Raw genomic sequence first — 23,387 nt, 5'->3', positions numbered from 1 at the left:
TCGTTTTGCGTACATGAAGAATGAGTACTGGCAAATCATATCAGCTCAGATTTATGAATTGTTATTTATTGTTACTATAAAATGCTTGTGGCTGGTCTACTCAACTGACACAGAACTACAAAATAATCACTTGCCTACCTCTACACAAATTTCCTGTCAACTCTAATCAGCCATCATTATGATTAACTGTCTATTTAGGCCTCCATGACAGTGTGTGTGTGTTTAGCAGCCTGTTTTCATTTGATTGTCCCATTAGTGCCGCTCACATTCCACCTCACCCCACACCCCAGATTTCTAATTCTACACAAGTCCAAAGATGAGAGTCCGGCTTACGACTGCACTCAAATCAGAGGAACACAAAGGGAGCCAGTCACGTGTCTCAGACAAAAGGGACAGCGCCATACTGGCTGATTCCACAGGCGTTGTTCTTGTCCTTGGCCAGCAACAGGTAGCCATTAACACCCCACATGGTGCCCCAGCTGAAAGAAAAAAATAAAAGACAAAGTTAGACAGAAAGTCTGGAGCAGGCCGAGTGTTTGGTTTAGCACTTATTATTGGAAATTAAAAAAGAGGAAGATATTTTTTGTACATTTTGCTAGGAAATATGAATTCTAATCAAATAACATTAAGCAGTACTTTGCAGGCTAAATCTGTAATCTGCATGCTGCACTTGATGTGCTGTGGTGTGCTGAAGGGGGAACTGGAGGTGACGCAAGGTGAGAAAAATGAAAAGCACGAGGACTGGAATTCTGATATGTTGCCGTGTGGGCAACTTTTTATACCTTAACTTATTAGAACACTGCAAGTGATTTTTTATTTCCCTTTACATTTGATGATTGTAAAAATCCATACCAATGAATGAGACAGAGATCAACAACAAATACATTTAATAGTACATGTCATATATGTATATTTAGTGTTAATCTCAATAACATTACATGGCTGGAAACAGTATGTGGTTAGAAGATCCAGCACAAAATATTCGACAGCAATTTGGTTGAAGGTTTGATCCCCAAAAGGGGTGCAAAGTTGCATAAACCAATTAGGGTGAAACACGTGTCGTGTACCCTTTGTATTATTTGACAGGTACCCTATCACATATCTATGATCTGCTTCTCACGACTGAGAGGATGTGGCGGAGGTTTGCCGACTGGCCGACCAACCACAAGCGTTACCTGGTAGGTAACCACCTAAATAATAGATAGATAGATAGATAGATAGATAGATAGATAGATAGATAGATAGATAGATAGATAGATAGATAGATAGATAGATAGATAGATAGATAGATAGATAGATAGATAGATAGATAGATACTTTATTAATCCCAACGGGAAAATCACATAATCCAGCAGCAGTATACTGATACAAAGAAACAATATTAAATTAAAGAGTAATAAAACTGAAAAAAGTGAAAATAAAATTAATGTTAGCATTTACTCCCCCGGGTGGAATTGAAGAGTCGCATAGTGTGGGGGAGGAATCACATTGCGATTCAGATCTAATATATTAAGACATTACAAATGTCTAACAAGTTCATGATGCTCAGTTTGTGGTGAAGTGTTTCAGTTGTATGAGCTGTGCTCAACAAAACTGCTTTGTGCCCTTCAAAGTTACATCTCTTTGAAGTTGTGGACTTGAACATATCAGATATTCATTTTATTAATAATCAACAGGAAATGTGAAATGTGAAAAGCCTGATTTTGTCTCTAGATAAACAATGATTCCATGTTACCTGTTTTTGATAATCCAGTAATTACTACTTCCTTGGACCCCATAGCCGACTGCCAGCATGGCATGACTTAGGTTAAGTACGGAGCACTTTGGATCATTGTAGATTCCTGAGAGAAAGAAAGAGAAACAAACATGAACGGAGGAAATCGTGTCACGTCTCCTGTGCACTTACTATACGGGGCACCTTAGTTTTCCAACAGTCTCAACACAAATATTCTGAGCAGAGAACTTCAGTTGCAGGTTAGCGTAATGGAACACATTTCGGCTGGAGTCCCTGCCAAGATTGACACCGGTTCCTTAACCAACCAGGAGGACAGTACAACAGGGATTGGATGAGGTTACGTTTCAAGACTGATTGCACTGGCAATCTGAAGGTTGCGGGTTCGAATCCCGTAAACGCCAAAACACCAAGGCCCTTAACCTACAATTGTCTGGGTATGATGTTAATCTGCATCCAGCCCTGCATGTAGGCCATCCAACCGGAAGGGAAAAATCTGGGGCTTGGTGGCAGAATTGGCTCTCCAGTCACTGTAGAAAACCTCACGCCGTTCCCACTCCATCTAAACTACTGTGGGTCTGAGGTGGTGTCACCCGTCACATGGCTGCACTCACGTCCTAATCTGGGATGCTGAGTTGGTTTGTCATGTGTTGGGTGTAGCAATCTGCTGTATCAGCGTGTGCTCCTAACCTTCAATTAAAAGAACCACACTGCCTTGACCAGTAGAAACCAGGTGAGGAGACAGGCAACACACTCCTGGGAGGAGTAGCAGAGAAGAAAAGAAAGAAAAATGGTGCTTGTAGTTGCAGTACGGACCTGGTATTTGTCGGTTGCCTTAAGGGTTTGGAGCTCTGTTGCGACCGCGGATGATCATTTTGGGCTGTCCTAAATTTGTTTTCTTCCTTGGGAGAAACTCAAGTCTTCCCTTCTGCTAACTGGAAGGACTTAGTTCCCAGTCGCTAGAATAATTTAAGTATATACGGTACACACCTAGGTAGATCTTACTTGAAGCTCAATATTCTTCTTAAATGGGCTTCTTCAGTCTCAAATTCAGCACAACTGGTATAGTGTACATTTATTGATGTCTAACTCTCAGTAGATACCCCTTGTTGGACTCTCATCTTCACTATGCTCCAAAGAAGTAATAGAGCTCCCTTTCTCACATACATTTAATGACTAAATGTCCACCCGGACTGGCCAAGCAATGTTACCACAATGAGCACAATATGACCGCAAGCAGTCCATTATATATTCTGTTTCTTCAAAACTTGCACAATTAAGCATCCTGTTCAGCTCTGTCCTGACATGGTTGCTTCATCAAGTAATTCCCTTTTGACACCTGGAAGAGAACAAAGTGACTCACCAGACAGGTAGAACTGGAAGCTGATCTGACTGGCATCTATGACCACTGAGATTGGCCCAATGGTTGCCAGGGCATCTGCCAAAGCCTGCTCATTGCCAATTGGGAGGTATTTGTAATTTGCCACAGTGGCGGCAACCTTGCTGCTGTTAAAACGACAGGACCCAACCTGCAGATATAAAAATGGCAAATTTAAAACTGCGTACAATGCAAATGGGAAAAGTTGGGTTATACAAAGCAAGAATAAAATATTTTAATGTCTTGTTAGGCATACGTTGCATTGGAAGTGACAAATGTGTTCTCAGATTTTTCAGATAAGGAATACAAATGTTAAGAGGTTATGTTGTTATGCTCATTAATTATGGCGCTGGTGACGCATTACATGCTGATTAGCACACGCAAGTGGGAATTTCACTGTAATCCGCACACTTTATAATAATGACTCGATATACTGAACCTGAAAACAACTGGCAATATCTGACATGAGAAATAATTTTGTAGGTCATCTTTATCAAATATGTTTGAGCTGTACTTTTGTTTTTCTTTAAATTTAACAAGATTATCCTGGCAGTGTAGTTAATGTCTAACAAAATCTTTCTATTATAAAAGGAAATCCTGAGATGAGACTTTTTCTGAGAGATAATTTCAAGTCCCGCGAGATGAGATTGTGCCAGGAGATTTACCCACGCCCATGGTCCACTCGCCTCTCATTCGTGTGAATGCCGTTGTCAGACACAGCTCCTGTGCTCTCAGCTCTTATAAAATTTTAAGTTTTCCTCACTTTAATACAAGACATACAATCTATTTGTTTCCTTCGATTTCTGGACAATAATTTTAAAATATTCTAAGTGAAACGTCAACGACTAAGTGAAGAAGAAAGGGCAGCGTGTCGAAAAGAGGCCCAAAAGCGTTGGAGAGAAAAGAATTCAAAAAAGAACAATATAAGCGCAAATTCAGGAAATAAGGAAAGTAATAATCAGCCCGGATCAAGTGGAACTGAAAACCTAACAGGTCCAAGTGGGGGAGGAAATAAAAGACAAAGAGTAGAAAACAAAGTAGAACGTCGTAAAGAGGTTCAAAAATGCTGGCGCGATACACATGCAGAGCAGGTTAGAGATTATGAAAGTACTAAAATTCGAAAGTCTCAAAAAACTGATAGTAAAGATCGCATTAGCACAAACAAATGGAAACTAATACTCTGTGAAATAACGGAAGAGCAAAAAGAGATTGAATCTATGGACACAGGTGATATGACAGAAGTATGTAGATATTAGTCGGCTTTAAAGTTTAAGTCGGACACTTCGTGTTGCAATCAGGGAAAAGTAGTGTTTCTTCCCAATGAAGAGGCGTATCCACAACAATTAAAAGATCTGTTGTTTGGTAAAAGTGAAATCCACAAACACCACAGGCAAACTATCCGAATCTACAATAATCTGTTTGCGTTCACAACATTCAATGGTCAAAACGTAGATTTACACAATTCATGATCATACGCTATGAGAACATGTGGACCCGCAACAATTAAAGCTACGACATGTTTAATTTCAAAGAAACCACAATTCGGTCAGATTTATATTTATGATCCTGGAGAACTGATGTAACATAGAATCGAACATATTAGAAATTCTACAGCCAATAATGGATAAAAATTCATACTCCCAAAAGTATCGCACGTTACACGAAATTTATCTGAAAAACACAGACAGAAGAAGTTTTCTTGGATTTCTAAATGAATCCGAAAGATCACACTTGCATACACAATGAACCAACATGTGACGAATTGTCAGCGATAATAGTTTCGAAAGATGGAGATATCCAAGACAGGGTTGATGTTCGTGTTTATCCAAAAGCACAGCACGATTCGTCACAGGAGGCAGATCCAGGTAATGACGAGCATGTAGGACCTGCACGGGGGTTGGTGAGCGAAGCCCCCTAGTCTAATATTAAAATGGAGGAAAGCTGATTAGCCTTTTCTTGCTCGGGCACAGTTATGACCCTAGCAGATCACATATAAATCTGTGTTAAGTGCTGAACTGAGGGACTGAAGGCACGCAGACATGTGGAGAACGTGCAAACTCCATGCAGGGAGGACCCGGGAAGTGAACCCAGGTCTCCTTACTGCGAGGCAGCATCGCTACCCACTGCACCACCATGCCGCCCCACTTCTAACAGCCTTACATAATTATGAAGCGTCATTACAGTTCTCTGTGAGAAGAAATCAGACATGCCACCTCAGTACTTACTGCCATTGTGTAGGGATAGGTCGCCTCAGCCTGAATTCCTCCATTGTCGATCACGTACTGGAAGGCCAGAGAGGGCCTACCGCCTGAGCAGCCCTGGTTCCCCAGATACTCTGCACAGTCCAGCAGATTCTGCTTGCTCAGTGGTATCAGCTTGCCCGTTTTATTGAAGGTTTGCCCCTCGATTGCTCCAGCAGCACTGAATGCCCAACAGCAGCCACAATATCCCTGCGGAAAATAAGAGAAGATCGCTCTGCTGGGTCTGTCTTTGGACGATATTTTTAAACATTTTAGCAAATTACTTCCAGTTTAATCTGACTGCTATGAATTCATCTAATGCCATTGTGATGATTGGAGGACAGCTGGCATTTAATCTCGAATGGGATGTCCCATCACTTTGCTACCTACTGCACATTTTATCCATTTTCCTAACCTGTCAGTACAGGTTCAGGGTTGTGAGGTATCCGCACTTCAGCAATGCTTTTGTTAACTTCTTTTTTTTTTTACTCAATTTCCAAAATTTTCATCACTGTTACTTGTTAAATGAACCCTAGCCTGAAGGAATCTATTATTTTTGTTACATTTAAGATTTACCAATGTTGTTTCTTGTCCTAGAGTGTGTATATAAACACAGGGAACTTCAGATTCTGTATTACCTCTTGCCTGAAGAAGGGGCCCGAGTGGCCTCAAAAGATGTAATCTTTTTAGTTAGCCAATCAAAGGGGTCATTTTGCTGGACTTCTCACTACATCCATAATGGCTAACATGGTACAACACCCTAGTACTACTTCACTGTTACTATAAAGAAAGTTTAATAACACCACCAAATACATAATTCTACAGTATTTCTTATAACAATCTAAACAGTCTTTGCTCCCAATGTCTTTTCTTGCAGTAATACAAGGGCTGTGTCTTTGTCCTCTCCTTAGCTGCCCCTTATCTGAAGGCTATTTTGCCTCATTGTTATTTCATAGACGGCCTAAGGGTGACAATAGAGAAGGGAGCTGCCATAGATGAGAAGATACCAAAGACACCACACACGGTGACACTTCAGGAAGAGACATTCATGGACTCACCTGGTCTTGGACGGGTGTGACGTACCCCAGTGTCCTGTAATCGATACTGGTCAGGTTCAGCTTACTGGCAGCACTCCGCAGGTCGGTGGCAGACAGTGTGCCGTCCCTCACGTGCTTCATGGAATAGGAACTCAGCATACTGGCAAACTCTGAAGATGTCTGTTAGAAATGTAAAGAGGAAATTGAAATATGATTGAAGATATTAGTCAGGTGTCTGGCTTTGTATGCTAACTTGTAATACCAAATCTCCTTACTAGATCTCCAAACTGGTTCATTCCCAACTTAAAGGTTGATTTTCCTCTCTTGTACAGCAGGTTGTGGGCATTAATTTTCTTCAAGTTCTCTTCCCATATTGTTCTTTTTTGCAGTTCACTTGCCTGAAACACAGAAATCTCTTTAGAAAAGACAAACTGAGCAAGATGGAAATCAGAAGAGAACAAGCAGGACATTCAGACGCCTCTAATTCTGTCCCTCATCCTCTCCTTTACCTTCTTGTACTGTTTGCCGTGGGTCTTCTTCCAAGCCTGCCACTTGAAGTCCAGACGACTGTCAATACACACGATGAGGTAAAGGCAAAGAGCCTGACACACCATAAAAAAGATGGCCTTCATGGTGAACTGTAGAAAGTCAGCATCAGAAATTAAATTAACAGGTTACCTTGCGTGGTCTCACATCATGTCACTGCACATTGCTATTCATTCATTTTCCAGTCCCTTCAATTCCAACACAGGTTAGCGGCTGAGCGTATGCCAAGAACAAACCTTGAACGTGACACACCTGTCTGACACGTGAAACATTCACTCCTACACTGGGCTATCTGAATATAAACAATCAACTGGAAATTCGCAGCTTTGGGAAGGATGAGGATGTAATAATTTTGCTTTTAGGATTTCAGCTCAGCTGTCTGAGGATGTGAGGCAGCAGTGCAAATCGCTCAGGGATTCAAGGATTTTATTTCACTGCCTGTTAATACAAATGTGTCTCAGGCACTTTGCATTGTCAGCACAGAATGCATAAAATAATGACAATGAAAAAAGACATAAAAACACAAGAGATAGTCCAGAGAAAATTCTCCATGTCATCCCATTAAGCAAGAGCATAATAAATATATTAAGATAAATATCCCTTAAAAAGTCAGGGAGAAATTATAAAGATGTTTAATTTAGGTTTTAAGTGGTCATTGCATTATACTTTTCGATTTCCTTGAGATATTTTGAAATTGCATTTATAAAGCAGGATCAATAATCCAGAGTGAAAACAAAGCAGATGACCTTTGTGTTTAAATTAAGTTCTTACCTTGTGAATCATTAAAAGTAAAATAAAGTGCGACATGAGAAGCATTACCTGTTAGTGTGACTCTGTCCTGGGTGACACCGAGCAGTGTGGAGGTGGCACAGACGCAGAAGAGGCCTGACTGTGACTTGTGGTTCTCGACACGTCCACAGCAACTTCTTTATACTCACGAGAAGGCGGGGGGCCCACTGTGAGCAAATAACATCAGAGGAAGACTAAATGAGGAGCTCAGGGTGGGACGTGCACTTGAGGCTATTAAGGTAAGCCCTGCTGGTGGATGAAGGGGCTTTACTGGGCTTTGAGTTTGTGTTTCAACAATCCACCTGTCCTGTCAACATGAGGGTCTGCTTAGGGTTAAGTCAGGAGACTGGAAGGGCTGGGAGGTGCAGAAGTCACTAATTCAGCTGGGAATGGGAGCAGCATTGAAAACAAATAAATAAATGCAGTCGGGAAATCGATCATTGGATGACAGAAAATGTTTTACAACTCATTCCTGATAAATCAGAAATCTTATTAGTTGGTACCAAATCTGTCCTCTCTACCTTTTGTGGGCTAAAAAGTGACACCAATGGGATCCTGGATGAACCCTCAGCATTAATAATTTGGGTGTCATCTTTGATCAGCTTCTTACTTTTCAACCACACGTTAGCTTGATAGTACTGACAGCTTTTTTTCATCTCCGTAACAGCGCTCCATAAATAAAACATTAATATTATTATTATTATTATTATTATTATTGCTAAGGTGACAAACCCAAGGGCTTATTTATGAGGTAAGGCCTTAAATTAGGTGCAAGGCAACAGGTTTTATTGAATCTGTATACAGTCTCCTTGTCTTTTGGCTACTTTTATAATTCACCTTTGATTACAAGGCTAATCTCAAACTAAATGTGCTTTCATCTTACTTGTAATTGCATTTTAGCTTTAATATAATTATGCACAATTAGCAGTCAACAAAAATGAGAAAGTGACCGTTTTTGATTTTTTTTTTTCCAAGCCTGAAATTTCTAAAATAAATCTTTGTGCTATTTCAGCATTAATCAAATACCAGTCCCTCATCACCATACTTTACTGGTTAATCAATAAGGAGACACACCAGTATGGGATTTTCCTAAAATTGAGGACTTGATCGTGCTGGTGACTTCAGTTCCAAGGGTCTGAATTTCTGCTGCTAACTCGTCATATTGTGTCTTTATTAATTGTCATCTGGTAAAGTAAGAAATAGTTTTTGATTTGAAGGAGTATTACAGAAAAGGAATATTGGAGTATTTGCCCTTTATATTTGTTCTTTTTCACCAGGGCCGAATGTTTAAAGAATGTGCCTGTCATCCCCATTTTTACCTCAGACGTGAAGACAAATGCCGATGGGGTGAGCCAGCTAACACCTCCACACATGTGGATTCATACCAGAGATTTCAAACATCATATCCCATTGTCACAAAATCAAAGAAGCCACAGAAAGTTTTGTTTTGGTAGCCAGGGATCGGCCCCCCCAAAGCACTTGCCGTCGACTGCTACCCAAGCCACAATGGACAGGGCCCTGATGGTACTTCCAGAAGGTGGTGGGCCCTCTGTAAGACAGACCTCATGTTGCTCATTTGAGGTATGCCTGGCTGGGACCCATGGGAAAAGGCCCGACCACCAGACCACCACCAATTTGCCTTGGGTGACCCACTCAAAGCCCATTGCCACAGACAATATAGCTCTTGGGATCACTGGGACATACAAACCCTTCCACCACGATAAGGTGGTAATTCATGGAGAGGGATAAAGATTCAAAATTTTTATGGACAGAATTTCTAGGCAAAGGCAAGAAGTGGAGAGGGTCCATTTCGATGACCTCACAACCACATTTCTACTTTTTGCAGATGCACATCAGAAGAGGCCAACCACATGAAGCTAAGCATGTTCAGGCCCAGCCAGTAATTGGATGGGTGACCATTTAGGAAAAGCTTGGGTTGCTGCTGGAAGACGTGTTGGTGAGACCAGCCGGGGGCACTTACCCAGTGGTCTAAATGTGGATCCCATTGCCCAAGTGCAGGGACGGGGACACTGTGTTGTAAAAATGGTGGCGACTTTTGGATGAGATGCAAAACCGAGGAACTGACTCTCTGTGGTCATAAAAGATCCCTGGGTATCCTTTGTAAAGGACAGGGTGTATCCCAATGTCCAAGCTAAATTGACCTCCACGGCCTGGTCATCCCCTTTCTCTAAACGGCGATCAATTTCCCTCACCCCATTCACCACCTAACAGCAAATGTATGGTGAGCATACTGGTGCTAAAATGGCTGCCATCGTATCATCCAGATGGAGGCTACACATTAGTGGTTGTTGAAGTGGCTCTCCACTCACTAAAACACTTGGTGTAGTGAGAACAGTGCTATATAAATGTAAATAATAAATTATTATCATTATTATTATTTTTATAATTATTATTATTATTATGACGTGGTTCTGTTGGTGTCATTGGGCTCTGACCTCAGACTCTGTACAGCAAAATTGCCAGTGTCAATTCACACATTAAGTGCATAAATGGATCCAGTCCTTCCATATTCACACTTGTTGACACTATAAGAGATCATTTAATTTAATTTTTCTGTGTGGGGAAGTTTGCAGCCACGTGTGAAGCAGCTGGGATCAGCACCTCCAAGTCTGAGGTCATTGTTCTCTGATGGAAAAGGGTGGAGTGCCCTCTCCAGGTTAGGGATGAAGTGTTGTCTCAAGAAGAGAAGTTTTAGTATCTTGGGATGTTGTTCACGAGTGAGGGTGGAAAGGGACGGGAGACTGAAAGGCGGATGACAGCAGCATCCACAGTCTTGAGGACGAGGTACCTGTTAGTCATGGTGAAGAGTGAGCTGAGCCAGAGCTCTCTGTTTACTGGTCGATCTCCATGGTCACAACTTGGAGGGAGTGACTGAAAGAATTGCGTCATGGATACAAACATCAGAAGTGAGTTTCCCTTGTAGTGTGTGCGGTGTACAGCCCGGGCACTGACAGGTAGGCATGCTGGTTTCACCACACACACGTTTTTTTACAATTATATACAATAAAGTGCATAAACCCAGTGCCTCAGCACCAATCACCCCTTTAAGTCCTGGCCGCACAACAGTATGCCTTTTTCAGTCTTCAGACCGCCTCCACTCCTCTCCTCCGAGCTCCGTCCACTTCCACCCGACTCTCGCTAGCGAATGGAGGGAGGCAGCCCCTTTTATGCACCCCCGGATGGGCTCCAGGTGCTTCCTGAGGAGCCTCCGCCGACACACCCTCATGTGGCCGGAAGGCCTCCGGGGGTCCCTGATCCTCTCCCCCCCCCCTGCACTCCCTGGTGTGGCGGAAGTGCTGAGGTCCAGGGCTCCCAAGGCATTGGGGCGCCCCCTGGCGGTGACCACGGGCCCCTACAGGGTTGGGCTTCCAAGCCCTCTACCCGTGGCCCCCAAAACAACCAGGGCGGTCGCCCCCTCGTGGTCTGGAGCAGGCACAAGTCCTCCTCTGGTCCTCCTGGGCATCCCGGCTGGGTGCTACAAGTGTCTGGGCTCAGCCTTACAGTAGAGACAGGAGCCCAGACATTCTGGACGAGCTCAAAGTAGAGCTGCTGCTCCTCCACATTGAAAGGTGCCAGATGAGGTGGTCTGGGCATCTGATGAGGATGCCTTTCTTGGGGAGGACAGACCCTGGACATGCTGGAGAGATTATATCTTTTATCTAGCTTGAGAACACCTCGATATCCCACCAGGGGGAGTTGGGGGAGATGGCAGGGAAAAATGGCATCTGGGCGTCTTGGATAAGTGGTAGAAAATGGACAGATAGATAGATGGATGGATGAAAATTAATATCAAAAATGCCTACAAACAAGGAAAAGATACAGTAACAAAGATAAGAACAATTTCTGGTAAAAATGTTACTTTAACTTGAGTAATTTTTCAGAAAAGAAATCTTTACTTTTACTTTGAGTACTTTATGCAGCACTGAGTGTGAGCCAAGCAGTAAAATAAAAGATCATCTAACAGAGCCGTCACTTTATGTCCAATGACAAAAAATAAAATGTGTTTCATCTTACACATGAGATTAGGACGGCTAAGTGAGATTAGGACGGCTAAGTCAAATACGCATGTTGTTGTTGTTTCTTTCTCATAATTCATAAATGATATTTACTCCCACGGCCTGACAAGCAGTTGCATTGTTTTTCCAGTTCATGTGTTTTAGATACTCTTGTTTACTCAGATGGAATAAGAAGATGACAGACTTCTAGTGTGGCACTTTGTCTCGGTCCCAGACAGTATCTGACTCTCGCCTTGCGCGTTTTCTCAGATATTTCAGGCTTGTCTCACGTTAGGCTAATCGTCCACTCCAGTGTACACACCGATGGGCCGGCAGCACAGCAGAGTTCTTCCCATCTTTGTTACTTTACGTTTGCCTGTCCTCATCCTTCTTTATAGCTTTTGATTTTAATGAAGCATTTTTGATGTTACTTTTGCAACCTTTGGTATGAATCAACACGTATGCAGATGTCAGACGGCACATCCCATCAACATTTGTCTACATGTCTAAGGGTAGAAAGGAGGAGGCCAAACAGTTTTGAAAAAACTAACCCAGAAGACATGGGGCAAATATGTAAGGCTCAACTAAACTCTTTATGTTCGGCTCTCGAATATTGTGGAAGAATAATTTTAGGGTAACATAGCATTCATCTTAAAGAAATAGCATAAAGGGTTAATAAATGTGGGAAACCAAACAAAGGTCAGGTGAATAACAAAATGTACACTGAAATATAAGAATTGGTTTAGGAAAAATACTGAAATGGTCAAGTAAGTAAAGAATGTACCAGAAGAAAGGATGATGTACCATACAAAATGAACTGAAGGAGGAGCAGATGTCCTATAAGCAGCGAGAATGGACAGTCGTTATAGGCACAGACACTTCAAGGGTGGTGTCTCATCTCAAAAGGTAGAAGAAGAACCAGAATATAATAGAGTAGACTTTTATTCTATACTAGCAGATTACCCAGTGGCTTCGCTCAATGAGCAGAAGGGAAAAAAATAAAATGCAAAATCTGGAGGAATTTGTGGCTCGCATCAGGCAACTGACGCCTGTGTGACGTGGTAGCCTGTTCGGGTGTTTGTGAGGCCCTCGATTGTGATTGTCGTATACGTTGATCAGCGAGCCTTCTCTCTCGATCTGCTTCTGTCTCACTTTCTCTGTGTAACCTGACTCTTTCTGTCGATGGTTGACAGGTCCTGAAGTTCCCCAATAATTTTTTTGGGGGGGATTTGCCCCGGGATTTTGAATGCTGGCATAAACCTAGACTGTTCGGTAGGAGCCGTGCTGCCAAACGATGTCATCTGAAAACACGAATTGTATTTCGTAATGTTCTGTAGAAAATTAGTTGAATGTGGATTTGCCCAGAAATAAGAGACAACAACGGTACATGTGGATGGCTTAAAGGTGTTAATTTCACATTGCAGTCTGAACAGCACATCCCACGTGATTCAAATTTAAACCGCGCCTCCCAGCGTCTACTTTGCTCTTACGACCTGCTGCCGCTCAAGGCAGTTAAAAAGTGGAAAGAAGCGAAGCGGTTTTCTTCATGTCTTCTACTATCAAGTACTGGGAATTAAAAAAAAAAGAAAAAGTTACAATGTGACAGTTTTGTCTGTCTCTCAGCGCTGGAGTCCAGAGAACGACGCAGGGCGCACTTTTATGGGATAGATCGGCGTGTTTCTGTATACTTATCTCCACTAAGTGATTAGTAAACCGCGCCTCCCAGCGTCCACTTTGTTGTTACGACCCGTTGCCGCTGAAGGCGGTATACAGCTCGGCGCAGTTAAAAAGTGTGAAGACGCAAAGCTGTTGTCTTCATCTCTTCTATTATCAAGTATTGGGAATTTTTTAAAAAAAAAAGTTACAATGTGACAGTTTTGTCTGTCTGTCTGTCAGCGCTGGAGTCCAGAGCAGAGGGCTGGGAGAGGGCGACGCGGGGCGCACTACGTAATACATAATTTCCGTTTCAAACGCGAAAAGAATTATATATATATATATATATATATATATATATATATATATATATATATATATATATATATATATATATATCCATCCATCCATTTTCCAACCTGTTGAATCCAAACACAGGGTCACGGGGGTCTGCTGGAGCCAATCCCAGCCAACACAGGGTGCAAGGCAGGAAGCAATCCTGGGCAGGGTGCCAACTCACTGCAGGACACTCACACACCAAGCACACACTAGGGACAATTTAGAATCGCCAATGCGCCTAACCTGCATGTCTTTGGACTGTGGGAGGAAACCCACGCAGACTCCACGCAGGGAGAACCCGGGAAGCGAACCCAGGTCTTCTAACTGCGAGGCAGCAGCACTACCACTTTTATATCAACAACAACAACATTTTATTTATATAGCACATTTTCATACAAACAGTAGCTCAAAGTGCTTTACATATTAAAGAATAGAAAAATGAAAGACACAATTATAAAACAAAATAAATTAACATTAATTAACATCGAATAAGAGTAAGGTTCAATGGCCAGGGGGGACAGAAAAAAAAAAACTCCAGACGGCTGGAGGAAAAAAAAAAAATATATATATATATATAGATAAATCATTTGGGTGTAAACCAACAAACCAACCAGAGTAAAATATATGCATGGATTGACACAGTATGTAAATTCAACAGTTTATAAAATGAACCCGTTTCCTTTGTTTCTCGGACTATTCTGATCATTCTGACCAGGCTGTAACAGACTGCTTGCTCCAAAGCATTTAGCCGAGGAGTCATTCAAAGCTTTTCTCCAGACTGATCACTGAATTGTCACTTTAGAGGATGTTTCTTTCTTTAATAAGATGTTAAATTTTGACCACAATATCTCTAGTGAGATAGCCACTGTGCCTCCCCGCAATTAAAAGACCCGGGTTTGCTTCCCAGGTTCTCCCCGTGTCTGCGTGGGTTTCCTCCCACAGTCCAAAGACATGCAGGTTAGGTGCATTGGCGATTTTAAATTGTCCCTAGTGTGTGCTTGGTGTGTGGGTGTCTGTGTGTGCCCTGCGGTGAGCTGGCGCCCTGCCCAGGGTTTGTTCCTGCCTTGTGCCCTGTGCTGGTTAGGATTGGCTCCAGCAGACCCCCGTGACCCTGTGTTAGGATATAGCGGGTTGGATAATGGATGGATGGATATCTCTAGTGTTTGATGAAAATGATTAAAGGTACAATGTGCAGCGAGCTGGCACTCAGAACTCAGAACCCTGGATAAAAAGTCACCATCACAATCCCGTCCACAATTTTAGACACATCTCCTTATTATTAAACGAAGATGGTGAGGAGCTCATCTTAGAATAGCACAAAAAAGTTACCTGTCAATTTCAGATTTGAAAATAATAAAATAAAAACAGTCACTTTCTCATTTTAATTGTGCAAAAAGATAATTTTTACAAAATAATTTTACTAAAGATGTAAGGCAATTACAAGTTAAACTAAACTATTTCTGATGAAGGATCAAGTCTCTAATCAAAGATAAACTGTACATTTAGCCAAAATATAAGCAGGTGTATCAAAATGGCTGTATTAAGATTGAATTAAAAACAAAACTCCTTCCTGCCTTGTGCCTAATTTAAGGCTTTGCCTCCTGGATAATCCCTTGGGTTTGTCGTCTTACTATTTAAATTTTTGGTAGCCATGTTCTGATTCTCATCTGAATTAGTGACTTCCACACCTCCCAGCCCTTCCAGTCTCCTGACTTAACCCTAAGCAGACCCTCATGTTGACAGGACAGCTGGTTTGTTTTCACAGTGCGGTTGAAACACAAACTCAAAGCCCAGTAAAGCCCCTTCATGCACCAGCAGGGCTTACCTTAATAGCCTCAAGTGCACGTCCCACCCTGAGCTCCTCATTTAGTTTTCCTCTGATGTTATTTGCTCACAGTGGGCCCCCCGCCTTCTCGTGAGTATAAAGAAGTCGCTGTGGACGTGTCGAGAACCACAAGTCACAGTCAGGCCTCTTCTGCGTCTGTGCCACCTCCACACTGCTCGGTGTCACCCAGGACAGAGTCACACTAACAGGAAATGCTTCTCATGTCACACTGCGTTTTATTTTTAATGATTTGAATGGTTATAACCTAACTGAAACCCAAAGATCATTTTGTTTTCATTCTAGATAATTCTGCCTGCTTCATAAAAGTAATTTTAAATATTTCAAGGAAATGAGACAACAGGATGCAATGATCACTTGACTTTATTGAAATCTAAATTAAAGACTTGCTAATTTAATTTATAGTTTCTCCCTGACATTTTAAAGAATATTTACATATTTATCATAATATATTTACTATGCTTTTGGTTAATGGTATTATGCAAAGAATTTATTCTGGTTTATCTCTGTTTTTTAATGCACATTTTCATTGTAATTATTTTATTTATTTTGTTTTAACAATGTAAAGTTCCTGGGCACTGAAAAAAAAGACCCTACATCCATGATTCCCACTGCTGTCTCACATAGAAAGATAGATAGATAGATAGATAGATAGATAGATAGATAGATGTGAAAGGCACTATATAACAGATAGATAGATAGATACTTTATTAATCCCAAGGGGAAATTCACATAATCCATCAGCAGCATACTGATAAAGAACAATATTAAACTAAAGAGTGATAACAATGAAGGTATAATAGACAGACAATTTTGAATAATATTAACGTTTACGCCCCCAGGTGGAATTGAAGAGTCGCATAGTGTGGGGTCTCCTCAGTCTGTCTATGGAGTAGGACGGTGACAGAAGTCTGTCACTGAAGCTGCTCTTCTGTCTGGAGATGATCCTGTTCAGTGGATGCAGTGGATTCTCCATGATTGACAGGAGTCTGCTCAGCACCCGTCACTCTGCCACGGATGTCAAACTGTCCAGCTCTGTGCCTACAATAGAGCCTTCCTTCCTCACCAGTTTGTCCAGGCGTGAGGCGTCCCTCTTCTTTATGCTGCCTCCCCAGCACACCCCTGCATAGAAGAGAGCACCCACCACAACCGTCTGGTAGAACATCTGCAGCATCTTATTGCAGATGTTGAAGGACGCCAGCCTTCTAAGGAAGTATAGTCGGCTCTGTCTTTTCTTACACAGAGCATCAGTATTGGCAGTCCAATCCAGTTTATCATCCAGCTGCACTCCCAGGTATTTATAGGTCTGCACCCTCTGCACACAGTCACCTTTGATGATCACGGGGTCCATGAGGGGCCTGGTCCTCCTAAAATCCACCACCAGCTCCTTGATTTTGCTGGTGTTCAGTTGTAGGTGGTTTGAGTCGCACCATTTAACAAAGTCCTTGATTAGTTTCCTATCAGAAGTCTGGGTTCAAAACCTAACAGAATTAAGAGAAAGACCCCCTTCCGAGTAGGTTTGGGGGTGCAATGGGTGTCAAAAATGGAGTAAAATAAAACATTATACATTTCCAACATGTCTGTATAGATTTTCTTCAGCTCTATGTCTTCTTCACCCTCCCTAAAGCTGTGCATCTTCAGCCAATTGGTTTATTCTCAAACAGCCCAGTATAGGAGTGAATGTCTCCAAGGTTAGATCTTGGCATATGTTGCTATACTATCATGTATTGGAGCTAAAGGGAACAAATGACTGAATGAATACGTCAAGAGTAATATGATGCTAAACAAACTGAAGTGATGTGAGACCACTCAAGGTAACCTGTTAATTTCACTTCTGAGGCTGACTTTCCACAGTTTACCATGAAGGCCATCTTTACTTTTCTGGCAGACATCTTCAGAGTTTGCCAGTATGCTGAGTTCCTATTTTGCGAAGCACGTGAGGGGTGGCACACTGTCTGCCACCGAACTGCGGAGTGCTGCCAGTTAACCTGAACCTCACCAGTATCGATTACAGGACACTGGGGTACGTCACACCAGTCAAAGACCTGGGGCCTCATGTATAAATGGTGCGTACGCACAGAAATGTTGCGTAAGAACTTTTACACGTTCAAATCGTGATGTATAAAACCTACATTTGGCGTAAAGCCACGCACTTTTCCACGGTACCTCATACCTTGTCGTATGCAAGTTCTCCACTCGGTTTTGCAGACTGGCGGCACCCAGCGTCAAAGCAATGCTACTGTTCTTGTGTGGTTACACCTTATTTTGCTGACGCAGCTTTATAAATACACTGAAACTAACCGCATATTGTTTATTAGTGTAATGCATCTGATTGTAATTAACTTGTAACAATATAATGGTCCAGGGAATAGCCATAGTATTCCAAATACCATAACTGCTTTAGCGTTGTTACTCTCACTGCACCTTCTTCTTCTTCTTTTTCTTTCAGCTGCTCCCGTTAGGAGTTGCCACAGCGGATCATCTTTTTCCTTATTACTCTCACTGCACAACTCAGAGTATTTATATCACTGTATCTTCAAACTGTACTTTTTGAAGAATCGGCGCTCTAAGCTTACAGATGGCTTAACGTCTATTACAGAGCTGATTGTATGGCGATTGGTTACTTGGAGAAAGAAAAGCAAGGACTGCAGTGGTGGCTACGCCAATATATATTAAATATAAAACAGAAAGAGAAAATAACACAGCTAAAATGCAGCGACAAATTTCGGCAAAAGTTAAATGCTTGTGTCATGAGCACGAGGCGGCTATGCAGTGTCTGCAACATACGTGGCCATCCACCGTGCATAAGATACCATATTGACATTGGACTTTCTCTACTGGACAGAGCCGCCCCCGAGTACTGCTGCAATAAATAATTTCATCGAATGTCGCACACAATCAATAACATGCTTTAACTCCTATCATCATGAAAATGATATCACGTATACATCTCAGTATTTTAGTTATTCAGAGAACTGTAATATCACGAATGTAATGGACTCTGTGTCCAGTTGGAGGAAGAGAGCCGGTTTAAGAAGCAAGTAGTGATTCACACACATAGGCACATAGAAAATCACATACAAAACAAAGCATTTAACGTGCTACTTTAATTACGATGTGATTTGAGAAACTGGTTAATTAAATGATTTTAAGATGAAGTTTATAATGTTCTACTAAATGACAAAATAAACTACGTGATTAAAGTGGAAATGTCGAGATTGAAGTTGACATTTCGTGCTTTTTCCCCACCGTGTGGCTTTTTTCTCTGTACCGTAATAAACTTTCATATGACACTCAGACAGTGGGCTTACAACTCGGCTTCTCACTGCAACTTTGATATGTGACTTCTTTTTTATTTCCGGCACTGTGCGATTTTGTGAACGTGAGCTTTCAAGTTTCTCCAACACGCTATGTCACTCGGTCAACTTCCTTTTGTTGATTATACCACGGCTTATTTGAACAAATGGTATGTTTTTCCTTTGCCTCCACTTGGTATTCGCTGAAATTCTTATATTTTCCCCCGTGCTTTTCTCATTGTCTTTTCACAGAAGGCTAAGTTTAAGGGCGATTTATATTCATTTGCATATTCAAAGAGGCATAATTCTGGGAGGATTTGGGGCGTTACATAATGCGCGTGCACGAGCGTTAGTTTTCAAGCTGATAGGGATTTATGTAGCGGAAGAACGTGGAAGTTGGAGTACGCACAGATTCCTGCATCTGGATTTTTCTGTGCGTAAGCACATTTCGGCTTTTGTGCTTACGCCATGTTATAGTGCGAGTTCTACGCAAGGCGTTATACATGAGGCCCCAGGTGAGCACAAAAGCTTTCTTAAAAATTAAGAAAATTCCAGAGTGGTTCTTCAGAGCGATGCCATAGGAGAAACATTTTTGGTCCCCAAAAGACCCATTTACATGAAAGATCCAAAAAGAAAATCTTCTTATTTTGATCAGTAAGCACGTCTACTAAACTTGCACTAGGAAGACCTTTTCTTTTGGTATTTGCATGTTTCAGTTACATGTAACATTTTTTCTTTTTTGAAACAACTTCATGCTTTTTTTTCATTATTTCCAGTCATAAACATAAACGCTATGACGGTTGGAAATTTCATGTGACTAGAATTCATGTTAATCAATCAAGTATCAGTTTTTCTTTTGGCAATGCCTGTAATAATGACTTTGGTGAGGCTCCCAATTTATTTTCCTTACACTTCTCTATAGGTGGGGTCTCTAGCCTTCATATTGTAGCAAGGTAAAGACAAAGAACAATACAATTCATTAAAACACACAAAGATTACAAAAATATGATAACTACATCTACAGTGCCCTCCACAATGTTTGTGACAAAGACACATTTTTCCTTGATTTCCCTATCTGCTCCACAGTTTAAAATTACAAATCAAGCAATTCAGTTGTCATTAAAGGGGAAATTGTAGAATTTCATTTAAGGGGATTTGCATACGTTTCGGTTACACCACTTCTTTTTACACAGTCCCCCCATTTAAGGGCCTTATAATGTTTGGACACAGCAATGGCAGGTCTATTAAAGCCGTTGTCATATTTAGGACTTTGTCGCATATCCCTCACATCTTCTCTAGTGATGCTCTGCCAAGCCCCTAATGCAGCCATCTTGTCCCCATAAGCTTTCTTCTTAGCATATAGAAGGTCTGCTCAGTTGGTCTGAAATCAGGTGACTGGCTTGGCCATTCAAGAATTTTCCATTTTTTCGTTCTGATAAACTCCTGCGTTGCCTCAGCAGTGTGTTTCGCTCATTATCTTGTTGTAGGATGAAGTGCCATCCAGTGAGTTTGGAAGCGTTTACTGGACCTTGAGCAGGTCAAATGTTTCTACACACCTCGGAATTCACTGTGCCACTGCTGTCAGCAGTTCCATCATCCATGAGTAGTTCCTTTCAATTACCTGACATCTCTACGTTTCAAATTTTTTTTTTCTGATGATAGTTTCTAGGACCCCGGGCTTTCTACAGCATGGCCTTACACAGTTAGTTTCAAATAAAAACAATAAACTACAAACTGCATATTTTTTAAAAGGTTGGTTTCTGTGTGGGGCGGCACGGTGGCGCAGTGGTAGCGCTGCTGCCTCGCAGTTAGGAGACTCGGGTTCGCTTCCCGGGTCCTCCCTGCGTGGAGTTTGCATGTTCTCCCGTGTCTGCGTGGGTTTCCTCCGTGCACTCCGGTTTCCTCCCACAATCCAACGACATGCAGGTTAGGTGGATTGGCGATTCTAAATTGGCCCTAGTGTGTGCTTGGTGTGTGGGTGTGTTTGTGTGTGTCCTGCGGTGGGTTGGCACCCTGCCCAGGATTGGTTCCTGCCTTGTGCCCTGTGTTGGCTGGGATTGGCTCCAGCAGACCCTCGTGACCCTGTATTCGGATTCAGCGGGTTAGACAATGGATGGATGGAAGGATGGTTTCTGTGTGAACAAAATGTGTTGTGTTCCACCATTGTGTTTGCAGTTGTGTTGCTTGGGTTTAGCTGGTTCACACATTTCTCATCATGAAAAAAGTGAAAGGTTATTTCTGCACTGAAGAGAAAAGAAGGTAAGAGACACACGTGGAGAAGACCATACAGCTGACACGTTTTGCGTCTCCTACCTTCTATCCTCTTCCGTATGGAAAAAATCTTTCACTTTTATCCTTTTCAGATGCACGCTGACAAAGCACTTCACTAACTTTTCCAAAAGAAAATGCAAAAGATATTGTGAAATGCATCATCATATTTTTAAATTATTTTTTAATACCATTTATTATATTTATTTAAAAAAAAACAATTTAAAGACTTAACTCTGTAAGTAGGTAAAACATCAGCTATTTCAGAAAATTATTTTTTAAACTTAATTACCTTGTCCCGCCTACTTATGTAAATGAAGTATCAATTCACCATTCAGAGGAGTGATGGTCATAATGTTTACTGCTTGGAGGCGGTGGAGGAGAAGATGGTTCACAGTTTGCTGGCTTGAAAAGGAGTAGCCAATGCTGGGCTAGATTTTGTAGGATTGGACAGGATTTTGACTGTGATTGGCCTGTAAAGTGCTCGTCAAATCTAGTAACCCTCATCGCCGTCCTCAGCTCACTGTTTCCTCTGCGACTTTGTAGGGAAAAGCAGGACTCCTTCTGATGTAAGAGAGTTTAAGTGCTGAAGTTCCCTTATGTTGTTCCATCTCCTCAGACTGGGCTCAGTTGCTGGCACAAAGCTTGGTTTGGAATCTTAGAGCTCATCAAGGTCTTCCGTATCTAAGGTTCTATGGAGAGCAGCTCCCAGGCCAGGGAAAGTTTGTGAGCTTTTTCTCCCCACAGAAAGTAAGTGAATGCACCCCATTGGAAATGAAGGTGTAACCTCTGGTGAATGGACCAAGGTTCTTAGCAGTTAAAGAGCCTGTGCCAGCTCATTGGTGTGTTATATCCATCACATTCAACCAGAGTTCAGTTTGTGTTACAAGACTAAAATGAATGTCCTTTTAGGATTCTTTGCAGAGGAGTCAACTCAACTCTGATTTACATCTTTGACCCTAATGGTCATTCTTGAATACAGAGGGGGGTACATCTCATTAAATGTTCCTTCTTCTCTAAGGGTTAATTTCTCCAAATTATCTTGGTGTACTTACTATGAAGACAAGAGTGGACGTTGCACTTTATAGTCAGGATAGTCCAGTTGTACTGCTTTATTTCTTATTACTTTACATGGGTGTGAGGGTTCAGCGTAGCACTTGCATAGTTCCTACTATTGCTTCCTTTTTGTATTTCATATGGAGTTATGGTAATTGGTAAGATGCCTGACAGTTTCCCTTTATTAATCCTGTTTATTCTTGCTGGAACTATTTGTTTTTTTGCTCCACATTTGGCATATCTTGGACTGCATTTCGGATACTTTGTTTGCCTCTCCATTGTTAGAGCTGAGTAGTCACTTTCTTAGCCTTTGTGAGTTGTGGTAATCAAATCTCAAAGACACATGATATCCGATATGGTGTTCCACAAGGCTCTATCCTGGGTCCGCTGTTATTCTCAATCTATATGCTTCCGTTAGGTCAGATTATCTCAGGTTACAACGTGAGCTACCACAGCTATGCTGATGACACACAGCTGTACTTATCAATAGCACCTGATGACTCCGACTCTTTCGATACACTAACACAATGTCTTACTGGTATTTCTGAATGGATGAATAGTAATTTTCTCAAACTAAATAAAGAGAAAACTGAAATTTTGGTAATTGGCAATAATGGATTCAGCGAGGTTATCAGAAATAAACTTAATGCACTAGGATTAGTAGTTAAGACGGAAGTAAAAAATTTAGGGGTAACCGTTGACTGTAATCTGAATTTTAAATCGCATATTCATCAGACCACTAGGACAGCATTTTTCATTTAAGAAACATAGCTAAAGTTAGACCTCTTATATCATTGAAAGATGCTGAGAAATTAATTCACGCTTTTGTTTTCAGTAGACTAGATTACTGTAACGCACTCCTCTCAGGACTACCCAAAAAAGACATAAATCATTTGCAACGAGTGCAGAATGCAGCTGCTAGAATCCTAACTGGGAAAAGAAAATCCGAACACATTTCTCCAGTTTTGATGTCACTACACTGGTTGCCTGTGTCATTCAGGATTGACTTTAAAATACTGCTTATGGTTTATAAAGCCTTAAATAATCTCGCTCCATCTTATATATCGGAATGCCTGACACGTTATATTCCAAATCGTAACCTTAGATCTTCAAATGAGTGTCTCCTTATAATTCCAAAAGCTAAACTTAAAAGAAGTGGTGAGGCGGCCTTCTGCTGCTATGCACCTAAAATCT

The 23,387-nt window shown here is 41.6% G+C and overlaps 1 protein-coding gene across 1 annotated transcript; it reads right to left on the bottom strand.

Annotated features, from left to right (window-relative positions):
• Positions 1–22,576, bottom strand: LOC120534463 (procathepsin L-like). Its single transcript, XM_039762060.1, has 8 exons — positions 21,430–22,576; positions 6,897–7,025; positions 6,663–6,785; positions 6,409–6,567; positions 5,336–5,560; positions 3,096–3,261; positions 1,736–1,841; positions 1–479 (listed from the first exon to the last, which is right to left on the bottom strand). Exons 2-8 carry the CDS (start codon positions 7,017–7,019, stop codon positions 380–382), a joined length of 1,002 nt encoding a protein of 333 aa, XP_039617994.1. The 5' UTR covers positions 7,020–7,025; positions 21,430–22,576; the 3' UTR covers positions 1–379.
• Between the last annotated feature and the right edge of the window lie 811 nt (positions 22,577–23,387).

Source organism: Polypterus senegalus, chromosome 8, assembly GCF_016835505.1.
Source record: "Polypterus senegalus isolate Bchr_013 chromosome 8, ASM1683550v1, whole genome shotgun sequence".
In the NCBI taxonomy this organism is placed as follows: domain Eukaryota; kingdom Metazoa; phylum Chordata; class Cladistia; order Polypteriformes; family Polypteridae; genus Polypterus; species Polypterus senegalus.
Note: the sequence above shows the minus strand (reverse complement) of the source record. Positions and strands in the feature narration are given on the sequence as shown.